The sequence below is a fragment of the Dama dama genome, chromosome 5 (genome assembly GCF_033118175.1).
Source record: "Dama dama isolate Ldn47 chromosome 5, ASM3311817v1, whole genome shotgun sequence".
NCBI classification, from domain to species: domain Eukaryota; kingdom Metazoa; phylum Chordata; class Mammalia; order Artiodactyla; family Cervidae; genus Dama; species Dama dama.
This window is the reverse complement of record NC_083685.1, coordinates 311,660-323,686: the sequence shown is the minus strand read 5'-3', so window position 1 is coordinate 323,686 and position 12,027 is coordinate 311,660. Positions and strand designations below refer to the sequence as shown.

Sequence of the window (12,027 nt, the reverse complement as noted above, 5' to 3'; positions counted from 1 at the left end):
CCCAGACATCCTGCTGGCCTGCTTGCCAGGGTGGAGGCACCTCCCAACATGTTTCTGGCAATGACCTGGACCCAAGGGTGCACTGAGTGGGACCAGTGGGCACAGGCCCAGGTGAGGGCACCCAGGGACCCTGGGCCAGACAGAGGAGGGAAGTGGCTTCCAGGGGGCTCAGGGACAGGTGGGGACAGCCCCTGACCTGGCAGGAGCTTCTCATGGAGGACTCGTTAAGGATCAGATGCTTCTGAGAGTGACGTGAGCGGGTCGGGCCCTGACTGGAGTGGGGCACCCGGAGCCTGAGCAGGGTCTGCAAGGCTCAGTCACATGGCCTGGCAGCCCTGGCCTCTGGATGAGCACACTGCTCAGCCAGCTCACGAGTCCCTCTTCCAGGGCTTGGGGCCGCCTGGCAGCTCTGCGTCAGGTGACGAGCAGTGGGTGAGGGTCTCGGGCCCAGTGCGGGTGCCTACTTCAGGCCAGGGCATCACCCACGTCTCTGAGCTGCCGCCTGGCGTGTGGCCACACACCCTGACCTGCAGGTGCTGCCTGATGCCAGCTGTTGTCACAGGATGTCTCCGTCTGGAGAGACGCTGGATGTGCCTGGCGGGTACCTGTTCAGCCAGGCCTCTGGCCACAGGAAAGCATGGCTGAAGCACGTGTGGGGTGGGTGCTCCCTGCTACCCATCCAGGGATGCTGGGGGTCCCAACACGGCTGTAGGATGCAGAGGTTGTGAGTCCTCAGCACAGTCCTGGGGGACAGGTCACTCTCATGTCTTATTATCCACCTCCCCCGGGGACCCAGGACCTTGGGGACAGCACCCCTGAGGGCTGGAGGAGTACGGGCGGTGGCTAGAGGGTGAGGCGGGGGAGGGGTGGGCTGGCCCCAGCATTGGCAACTTGTCTCACATCCCTGCACAACCTGCAGCCATAAGGGGAGGAGTGCAGGACGTCCTGGGGGTAATTGTAGGTTACATGAAACAACCGAGGAATTAAAGTCATATTTTCATTGCACCATAAAAACATGCCAAGGCGCAGGAGGCGGCCCTGGGCCCAGGTGGAGAGCACCTGGCTTGTGGGGTTCTGGCCCCTCCCTGCGCCCTCCGTGGGGAGGGGTGGGGCTGGGCCGGGCCGGGGCGTAACTTTGGAGCCAGGCAGGCCTGATGGACGCCCAGGACAGGAACCCCTGCGGCCCAGCTCAGGTGTGAGACCCGAGAGCACGTGGGAGCCTCCGCGAACGCGGGGCGCGGGCAGGGGGGCCTGGGTCCACGAGGCCCGCCCTGCTGGAGTCCCCAGGGCAGGGTGCACTGGGATGGGGCCAGGCCCACTGCGGCCCTGCGGCTTGCGAAGGGGCTAGGCCCCTGTCCGTGACCGTGCTGGGGGGCGGGGGCGCAGCTCAGCCCCGCGCTGGGGAGGGGCCGCCTGTGGAGGGGCCTCCAACAGGCGGCGCCCCAGGGTTGGCCCGAGCACCGTGGGGAGCTCCGCTCTGTCCTCCATGGCCACACCAACCACGCCAACCGGCCCGGAACGAGGGTGCCGCAGGCACAGCTGGAGCAAGGCCGCCCAGCTGGGGAAAGGGGCTGCGGGGCACCGAGGTGAGGCGGCCGCCCGGCTGCGTCACCCGGAGTCACTGGAAGCGGTGAGGCCGCCTGCGTGCCTCGCCGGCCCCACGCGGTCAGCCCGGCGCCCAGGGCCCCGCCAACCCCGAGGCGGCGGAGGCCGCGCCCACCCAGTCGGCTGACTCGTAGACTCCCGAGTCGGCAGAGGCCACGCCCAGAGGAGAGGCCCCGCCCACCCGGTCGGCGGACTCAGAGACCTCGAGCCGGCGGAGGCCACGCCCACCGTCGGGGCCCCTCCCACGGCACCGCCCACCGGGCGTTAAATGGTCGGCTGCTCTAGCCCGAGACCCGGCCCTCGGCGTCTCGCTCGGGCGTCTAAGGCGGTCGCGCGCGCTTCACCCGAGTCCATCCAGGCGCAAAGACATTCCTTTGTTCGCTGACAAGCAGGGTCCCACCCAGGGCTCCCGGGCGGCAGACTGAATGATGTTTTCTTAGGGAAGACACGAGATTAACCGCTGCTAAAGCCCCAGCACAATGCAGGGCCCTGCCTGGCCTGTCAGCGCCGTCTCTCCGCCTGACTGACAGGTGCCGGGGGCCTCGCTCCCCGTCGGCCTCCGTGCGCGGGATTAAGCCTGAGCCCAGCTGACAAGCTGGCTGGGGCCCTGGGGGAGAGAGCTGCTCGGGGGACGGGGCTTCAGCGCCGGCCACTGCCTGTCACCGGCGACGCCGCTGGTGGGTGGCTCTTGCACAGAGCCCGTGTTCCCAGGAGGGGGGCGAGGTCCCCCGTGGCGGGGCTGCTGGGGGCCCCCGACCCCGCCCTCCCCCACCCTACCGGCTGGGGACCCCCGACCCCGCTGTCCCCCATCCCAGCAGCCCACTGCCCCCATCCACACGCCGCCACCCCTGCGCCCACGGCGGGGAGGTGGGCCTGTAGGAGACATCACAGACAGGGCACGCTTCCGGAAAACAGCCTCTTTATTTACGCCAGGTAATGCCAGGGGCTCAGACATGGGCAGCCCGCAGGGGGTTTCCGCACAGGTCCTCATCATCTGGCAGGGTCCGGGGTGTGCGGTGCCGGCCTGGGCCATCCTTGCCGGGCGCTCGGCGTCAGTCCAGTGTCCTGCCCAAGGTGGGGGTCAGTGTGGGGCGGCCCACGTCCCCACACCCACCCACACGGAGGGCCCCTGGGGGGTCGGATGAGAGAGCAGGCGAGGGCGGCCCTGCCCGATCAGGTGGGGCATCGTTGTTAGAAATGCCCTGAGTCGATGAGGCTCCTCAGAGGCTGTCATAGGGCTTTGTGAAGGCACCAGTGTCTGAATGCCCAGGAGAAGCCGGGGCCTGGCCCGCTAACCTTTGGCCTGCGAGCATCTTATGGGCACTCACTGCTCTGTCCACAGCCCCCCGGGGCCCTGGGGACCCCAACCCAGGAGGAGGTGAAGGCCGGGGGAAGCCCCTCCGGCTGACAGGTGGAAAGGCCCGGACCACAGGCACCCTGTTGGCCAGGGGCAAGGAGGGGTTTCCTCAAGAAGAGGCTCAGGACCAATGGCACACCAGGGCTTCCGGCCACCTACCTGGCCGGCTTTGCCAAGCCTAACAGAACGTGACTGTGTGTCCACTTTCTGAGCAAAGGGAGAGGACCTGGTGGCTCCGGGCCGGGCAGGCAGGAGGGAGATCACTGAGTTTCCCCACCCTGTGTCCCTGCTCCACCCCCCAGGATAGGTGCTGTGGGTGCACCTGGCCTCCAGACACCCCTGCTCCTCAGCAGCCCGGCCGGGGTCTGGAGTGGCCTCCCTCCCTTCTCAGCCGTTTCTCCGGGGTCACCTGTAGCTGGAGAGCAGTGGGCGGTGCACCCAGTCCCCCTCAAACACAGGACCGGCCCCGCACGCACACCTGGTCACGGGGGCAGCAGTGGGCCGAGCACCCGGCTGTGGATGGCCGCCTAGCCTCAGCAGCCGGTCACCGTGGGGTCCAGGCCGGAGCGCTTGGAGATGCGGAGCTTGGCCACCTCCTCCGCACAGGTGGGGTGGATGCCTACTGTCCGCATCACCTGCGGGTAGGAGGCCCCACACCTGCACGGCGGGATGGGGGTGGGGGATGAGTTAGTCCAGGGAGGCATGTTTGCCCCCGCCCCCCCCACTGCTGCCGAGAAGTCTCTGATGGCAGGACTTGGGGGAGGGCCCGGAAGTCAGTCTCCTCACTGCCCTCCAGCCCTGGCCCCCACCCTCTTCTCCAGCCGGCAGCCAGGAACACCTGCCAACTCCACCTCCCACCAGCCCGGCCTGGCCCCCTGCTGCCCCCAGGCGCACACGGCCCTCAGTGAGTCCAGCCCACTCCCCTCTGCTCTCCTGCATCTGAAAGCCCTTGCCAGCTGCCCAATCCCTTCACTCCCAGAAACCCAGCCCCGACGGAGCGGCCACAGCACGGGCCCTGGGATCCCGCCGTGCACAGCCTGCAGCTGGGGCTGGCTCTAGAGGACATGTGCCCGCCGGGCGGCCCTCCCAGTACATGCGATACCAAGCTGCTCCCGACCGCCTGGGCACTCATTCTGAGCAGAGAAGACCCATAGGGACCCCTTGGCTGGTCGAGGACCACAAGCCTGTCCTAGAGATGAACATGGCCACGCTTCGGGTGACTGGACCTGCCCCGTCGGGTGGACTCTGAAAACACCACCCCACGGACGAGCGGCCTGAAGGAGCAGACTCAACAGCCGAGCGGCCTGCGAGTGGCCTATCGGCCGACATTCCTGCGGACTCACTTGATCCCCAGGGCAAATCCCTGAATAACTTCGCCTGCGTTGGGGCCGAGGAAGTGCAGGCCCAGCACCAGCTGAGGGGGCTCCCGCAGACACACCATCTGAAAGGCACATGGTCAGCGGGGGCGGCGGGGCCTGTGCGCCCAGGCCCCCGGGGGGACGCTCACCTTTATGTAGCACTGAGATGCGTCCCGCTGGGGGACCGTGAACTCCAGTGGCTTATAGAACGCGTGGTAAACCTGGGTGGCAAGACACGGATTCCCGGGTCACTGACTGCAGCACAGCAAACCCCGGGGCCTCCTCGAGCTGGTCAGGCTGTGGGCGCGGTGGGGGAGCCACAACCACCCACTGGGCCTGCAGGCTGTGATCCGGGCTGAGGACAAGGCCCCGCTGGCCTGCAGGCGCCCGCGCCCCTGGGCACAGCAGCCTGTGGACAGACCGTCTCCCAGCAGGCCCGAGACCCTGGTGAACTGCGGCAGCGAGGCAGGCTGCCCTCTGACCTGCCCCAGAGCCGGGGCTCAGAGCAGGCCCGGGCACCACCCAGGCAGACACTGCCCATACTGGGCGCTGGAGGGAGCCCAGCTGCCTGTCCCGTTTCCCCAGCCCCCAGTGCTCTCCAGGCCCTCACTCCAGCCAGCTGGGGGGGGCAGCCACGGCCCCCACCAACTGCGGGACAAAGGCTTTCAGCGCCCGAGAAGGGCCGACAGCGTGGTCGGGGCTGCGGCCGCGTAAAAAATGAGCAAGGTGCTCACATGTGCTGCACAGCCATTATTAATTAATGCAGCTTCAGAGAATATTGTTCTAACGAAGACAGAATTGAAAAGAAAACAAACAAAGGGCATTTGGCCATTCAACATTGTGAAACATAAAACAACATCACGGAATGCCACGGACACATGTCCCAGGGCCCTTGTGATGAATTAAACAAAAATAGCAAATAAAGCACAGTTGATGGAGGACGGGGCAGGCCCTGGAGCCCAGGGCTCCCTCCCAGAGGGAAGCCGGCCGCGCTGGTGGCCTCGTGGGGTCTGGTGCCTCCCGGCCCGCCTGCAAGCTGCTTGGGGCATGCGCTGTGGCCAAAGCAGACCCCAGAGGCACCCGTCTGGTGACCAAGCCCTCCCTCCGGGGTGATGCCCACACTGGGCTGGCAGAGGCCCGTGAGGACCAAAAGTGGGCAGGAGGGCGGGGGGGGGGGAGGCGGGCAGAGGGCAGGAGGAGACTTTCCAGACAGTGGTAGGCACGCTCGCCATGAGGGGGCCGCTGCTCCAAGGCCCCCTGGTCCCTGCCATGCCTGCCGACACCCCCAGCCAGTCGCAGCCATCACGCGGGGCCCCATGCTGCCCTGCTGTGCCTCAGGCCCTGGGAAGCAAGGCTCCAATATTCCCGCTGGCCCTCCGGCCTCTGTGAGGGCAGTCATCATTGGGGTGGGGGCCACACAGGCCTGAATGCTGCCTCCTGGGGCCCAGACTCACCTCCACGTGCTCCTCTCCATGGCGAGCCACGGCCGCCTCCTCTGACAGCCCCACGCAGCCGTACTCCAGGGGGGTGAAGACGGTCGTGGGGACCTGGAGGGCAGGCCCCCATCAGACAGGCCCCCAGGGGCCCAGGGCAAAGATCCCCCAGGGACACCAGGAGTGTCCGGTCACATGTGCATGCTTGCACACACGCACACACTCACACACACACACACACACAAGCCCCCAGAAGGAGCTGCAGCCTTACACAGGCTAGACATGGCTCTGGAGAGCAGAGGCACTCACGTTGTCGTAGTCCATCAGGTCTGAGGTCCGGCCGCTCAGCCGCTGGGCCAGGAGCCTCCCGGCCATGATGGCCGTGGGCGTCAGCTCCGGCCGCCCCTGGAAGCAGGGACCATGGGTTACTCCAGCTTGGCCCACGGTGGGGGCGCCGCCATCCCAGTGGGGCCTCTGCCTTCCAGAGACCCCCAGATGCGGGCTGCCTCCTGCTCTCGCGTGCTCCCCTCCGTCACACCCTAGAGAGCTGCCAGTCTCCCTGGAAGAGGGGGTGGGCTGCTATCGAGCCCAGCCATGCCAGCCACGCTGGCCACACCAGCGGCACCTCCCACATGCACCAGGGGTTTCTCTCAGGGCCCTGCTTTATGCCAGTGCTCTTGGAGAGCGTTCCCACAGCAAAGCCCAAGCGAGACCCGCCGCCATTCACTAGTTCCCATTGACTGGGGTTTGGGCTAAGACAGGCCCAAGGAGCACCCGAGGGCCCCGACACGCAGCTGGTCTGGCACGCCAAGCCCAAGACAGAGCCTGGATTGGACCGCGTTCCTTGGAGGCCCCTGCCCCAGTTGTCCTGCCAGGGAGCAGAGCTGGCACAGCCCCGTGTCCCCACGCGTGTCAGCTTGAGACTAGGGGCTAATCCCCCACAGCAGCAGGAAACGCCGATGTCCGACATTCTGGAAATGACAGGGATTGGCAATGGGAGAGCACCCCACCTGCCTGACCGACGCACACGTGGCCCACACAGCACACACGTCTCCCCGGACCACAGCCGAACCCTGGGGGTGAACACTTCTGACTGCTCAGAGTGACTTTAGTCGTGACTGTTTTAATTAATGGTCTTCCCAGGTGGCTCAGCGGTAAAGAACCTGCCTGCCAATGCAGGAGATGTAGGAGACACAGGTTTAGTCCCCAGGTCAGGAAGATCTGGAGGAGAAAGTGGCAACCCACTCCAGTATTCTTGCCTGGGGAATCCAATGGACAGAGGAACCTGGCGGGCTGCAGCCCATGGGGTCGCAAAGAGTCGGACACGGCTTAGCAACTGGGCACACACGCACGTTTTCATTAACACACAGCACTGCCTAAGCAGCCAGGTCCCAGGGCAGCGAGCATGCGTGAGCCTCATCCACAGCAGTGGGCTGACGAGGTGGCCAGGGTCAGAGGGACAAGGAGCAGTGGGTGCTGGCCGTACCTCTGCCACGTCGCCGATGGCGTAGATGTGGGGGACAGAGGTGGCTTCCTGGGCATCAACAAGGATCTTCCCAGTGACGGGGTTCGTACGGACACCAGCCTTCTCCAAATTCAGACTTGAGGTTTCTGGAACTCTGCCTGAAGGACACAGAGCAAGGTGGAAGGTTTCCATTAGATTCCGGGTTTATTTAAAACCCTTCTCAGAACATCCACTTAGAATTGGTAAGACATCAAGCACTGACAGTGCCAAGGGCCTCAAACATGTGCACAAGCATGTACCTGTGCACACATGCAAATGCACACATGTTGCACAAGCGCACTGTGCATATGCACACACATGTGTACATACATGCAGTGTGCACACACTATGCACATGCATATATGCAGAGTAGTACATGCACACATACACGTCTGTGCACACATGCACACACATCTGCACAGAAAATGAAAGGACAGTGCAAGAACAGGAGGAAGTGGGATATGCAAAGTCAGGAATGAGAAACCCTAAACACAGCGTATGATACAATTTTGGTTTTTTAAATTATACAGAGTTAATAGTCATACATATTAAAAAAAATCAAGCATGGGAAAAAAATCCCTGTAACTGGTGAACAACCAGAAACAAAGGGACTTATTGGTTTTTTTGTCTAAATTACTTTTTATTTTCAAAAATATTTACTTATTTGGCTGCACAAGGCCTTCTTTGTGGTACGTGGGGTATTTAGTTATGGCACGCAACATCTCGGTTGTGGCACGTGGGATTTAGTTCCTTGACCAGGGATCGAACCTGTGTCCCCTGCATTGGCAGGTGGATGCTCGACCACTGGACTACCAGCGAAGTCCACAAAGTGGCCTGTGGTAACAGATAACTTGCTCAGGAGACCCTGGGGGCCCACCCTGGAACTGCACCTCCGCCGGTCACGTCTCAGCAAATGAGATGCTAACAGGTCCTACATGTCACTCCAAGAGGACGTTCAAGCCCCATAATGCTGACTTTGTGCTAGAGAGCCATGATTTCTTTCGAAAGTGCCTGGCTCTGACAACAGAAATGGTATAGAAGCAGCAGCCAAGTGCATGCTACATGCCCCCAGCCCCAGACTGGATCCCTAAGCCCCTCCCCACTGGCGGGGCTGCGTTCCAAGGGCCAGGGACCCCAGGTCATGTGGTGGAGCCATGCAGGCGAAGGATCAACTCGGCTACACACATGGCCCAACGGGGCCACACAGCTTCCGAGGAATCGGCCGAGTCGGAAAGTCAGAAGTTCCGGCAAGTCGGAAACTCCAGCCCATCCCTGCATGCACCCCTCGGTGGGGGCGTTTCAGGGGCCCTCAGCTGGTCTCCCTGGACCAGGGCACCCCCCCGACACTCCTCCTGGGGCCCCTGCCCTCTACCTGCCAGGTCACCCCACCTGCCACAAGGCTATGTGTGCAGGACAGGCGGTGCCTCATGTCCCCAGCCCCTGGCAGGGACGTCGCCCCGATGCCCGAGGAGGGTGAGCCGACCCAGAGAAGGCAGACGGTGAGCACAACCATCTCCTGCCCAGGGTCCAGGGCCGGCCCCCATCCTGGCGGGCCGTCAGCTTGTGGACTCCGCCCTTGGATAGAGGCTGGGAGGGGGCGCTGCTGGGCGGACACCCCACCACTGCCAGCCCATGTGCTCACAGCCCGGGGCCTCGTTCAGACGACAAGGCCTCTTCGAGTGGGGGTGGCGGTGGGTGCCCCGTCTTCCCGGGGCCAGATGGGGGATCTGGCGGTGGGAGGCTTGGCTTCAAAGGCACAGATCCCACGGCTCCCACGGCTCAGGCCCCCGGGGTCGGCAGGGGCTGGTGGAGCCAGGGAGGAGAGCCTTAAGTCTCCAGCTGCTCTCCCCGCGGGAAGTCAAAACACAGGCTCAGCTAAACCTCCTTCTCAGCGATGGCTCCGGCTCGGCCCCAGGGATCAGGGGCTGAGGGCTGGCGCCCTTCACACTAGACCAGACATGGGCCCCACGAGGCCAGGAGGGCCCCGCCTCTGACCACACCGATGCTGGCGCTCCAGCCCTGATGGAAGCCCATGAACCTGCAGAGCGCGATGTGTCACCTGCAAACATCCTGCCCTGGGCCTGGGGGCCCAGCGGGCACCTGGGAGGGGGTTGGACCATGCTCCAGCAAGGAAGAAGTGGGCCCCGTGGGCGGGTGGGGGGCCGTGTGCTGGGGGGGGCGCCAGTACTGCAGGCAGGGGCTCCTAGGTCAGCCCCGGGTTTCTTCCCAGATCCTGGGCTCTGAGCCTCCCGGCGACATTGGGCCAGGCCGACGAGCCGCAGGCAAGGCGGGCAGCGCCCAGGCCAGGTGCTCTGATGCGGCCATGCCGCCCCCAGCTCACCCTGCACCCCGGCCTGGCTGGTCGCAGGAGGTCAACAGCGCTTCTTCCTGGGCCTGTGGTAACCATGGTAACTGCACACCTTGCAGAGGCTAGCAAACCACATCTCAGGTCCCCGAGGATACAGAGATAAGGTTGAAGGCAGAAGCAGGAGACGGTGGCCATGCTGGCCCCCACGGTCCATCTCAAAGCCAGGATTTTATAGGACGCGCTGCCTATGTGAGCTGGGAAAGCACGTGGAACGTGTGAGCCAGGCCTCGGGTTCAGAGAATAAGCGGCTGGACACCGCTGGGCGGCAGTGTAAGACGCACGGGCCCACGCGGCAGGCTTCCAGGGCCAACAGCGGAGGAAGGGAGGCCCTAGACAGGGGTCAGGCAGGGTGGACGGGCCCCGGCCTCCACCACACTGCCCCGTGTGCTCTAAGCCGGAGTCACACTCCCCGTCCAACTGGCCTGGAGCCCCAGAGGCAGGCAGAGGTGGAAAACGGTGGGGCTGCTCAAAGGCCCACTCAGACTGGGCTGGGCTTGAATGGCAGCGGTCACGCTGTCCTCCACAGCCTCTCCAAGGGCAAGCAGTCCTCCCCAGTGACGGCTCACACGGCGCCCTGTCCAGCCTGCGGGCCACCCACTCCTCGCCCCCCGTGGGGTTGGCAGCTGGTCCCTGGGGGAGGCCTTTCCAGGCGGGTGGCCCCCTCCCTCTGCGCTCTGCTCCTTGTCAGGGTGGGGGGCTGGCAATGTTCAACGTGCGCTTCTTCAGTGATTCATAAAACGCAGTGTCCTTTGGCCACGTGTTAGTGAGCTGGGCTTCCTCCTGAGGATCACCGATCTGGCCCTTTTCATCCGTTTGTATCATCCTGAGAGCGTCTTTCTTAGGACATGTGTGACTTGCTGCCGCGGTTACACTAGACGAGGGCGCTGAGACTCCAGTCACACACCCTGCCTTGGGGCTGCCCCTCCCCTGCTGGCCAGAGTTCCTCAGGGGACCGTATGACCCTCACAGCTAGGATGGCCCCCATCCAGCGCTGACCACCCCGGACAGAGCTCTTGGTGGGCTGGGCCAGGCCAGCCTCCCCTGGTGGTGCTGGGGGAACCACCTGCTGGCCGTTGCCACCTGCTTCGTGCACCCGGGGACACAGAGGAGCAGACACGCCCCGTCACAGGAAGACGGGCCTCCCTGCAATTTCATGCCTCCCTGGAGCACACGTGCTGATGTGCAGGGGATCGCGTAACGAGGGCAGATTCAGGGCCGGCAGGAGCCTGACAGGTGAGCGCGGGCTGCAGTCGGACAGACCCGGGAGGCCGCATGGGCAGGCCCGGGTGCGGCGCTGGGAGGCTGGGCAGGGGCCCAGGCTGGGGGCCTGGTCAGGCTGCGGTGGGGCCCCTGCCTGGAAGAACGAGCCACACTCAGGTGTCCTGCAGCTGCAGCAGGACGCAGTTCCAGGGGCAGGCCGGGTGGCTCAGACCACCAGCACCTCCGCGGCCTCCAGGTGGCGGCCTTAGATGGAGGGGCCCTGGCCGCAGCCACAACCTCAGACCCCTGGGCCCGGCACAGTCTCCTCGGGCCTGCCTTCATCCCAGGCTGTGGTCCATGTGGGCACCAGCGTGGGGACGGCGCTCAGAGTGGCTTCGGGCCTTCAGGATGGGGGTCGGCCAGAGTGGGGAGGCTGGGACCCACGGGCTTGCTTCCCCCCACACTAGAGGCGCCCATGTGACACAGGTAAATGGCAACGGCCTGCTGCAAAGGAAACGCCTGAAGAAAAAGAGCCAGCTTCAGGGGCTGACTGCCCACGGCGCCCCGCTGCTTCTGCCCATGGGTGAGGCTCCTGTGGCCCGAGCCTTCGTCTACCCTGGACGTGGAGCCCTGCCTGGAGGCGGCTGATTCTTGGGCGGGGGGTGGGGGTGGGGGGGTGGGGATGCTGGGGACTGTTTTGGCTCCAGGTTTTTCCGAGGCCAAGGCGCTCAGACCATTCTTAAAAACAAGAGGAAGTCACAGCGAAGCCAAGGGTCCCTGCTCAGAGGTGTCCACAGGGCTCACCAGTCCTGCTCCACGCACTGTCCCCTCCCCAGCCGGGATCCAGGCCACAAGTGGTTAACTGCGGCGCCCGAGCCTGTGGGGCGGGCTGACTGTCTTCACTCAGCACAGTAATCGGCGCATCTGCAGACAGGAAATCCTCCTCCCCAGCTCCCGGCCTGTTATCTAAGACACCTGGTGTGAGCGGGTGATTCACAGACAAACAATGAGCCGGCCCCCTGCACAGCAATTAACTGCTTTAGCTGCTAATGTGCTTAATCCTCCGAGTGGGGATCAAGGCCACACCGCGGAAGAGGCTGGCAGGCTGCAGGCCAGGCCCACGCTGGGCATCCGCGGGTGTCCATGGGCACGAGCCGCAGCCCGCCCGTCTCATCCGCGACACGTCGGGTCCAGTGGGCGCC

The 12,027-nt window shown here is 64.5% G+C and overlaps 1 protein-coding gene across 1 annotated transcript in view; it reads right to left on the bottom strand.

Annotated features, from left to right (window-relative positions):
* Positions 1-2,507: 2,507 nt before the first annotated feature.
* TXNRD2 (thioredoxin reductase 2) overlaps positions 2,508-12,027 on the bottom strand; it is a 32,135-nt gene continuing 22,615 nt past the window's right edge. The window contains exons 12-18 of the mRNA XM_061141307.1: positions 7,240-7,376; positions 6,063-6,158; positions 5,775-5,867; positions 4,470-4,541; positions 4,306-4,403; positions 3,441-3,619; positions 2,508-2,670 (exon numbers count right to left, since the gene is read on the bottom strand). Coding sequence (XP_060997290.1) covers positions 3,496-3,619; positions 4,306-4,403; positions 4,470-4,541; positions 5,775-5,867; positions 6,063-6,158; positions 7,240-7,376 — 620 coding nt within the window. The 3' untranslated portion in view covers positions 2,508-2,670; positions 3,441-3,495. The remainder of the gene's footprint in view (positions 2,671-3,440; positions 3,620-4,305; positions 4,404-4,469; positions 4,542-5,774; positions 5,868-6,062; positions 6,159-7,239; positions 7,377-12,027) is intronic.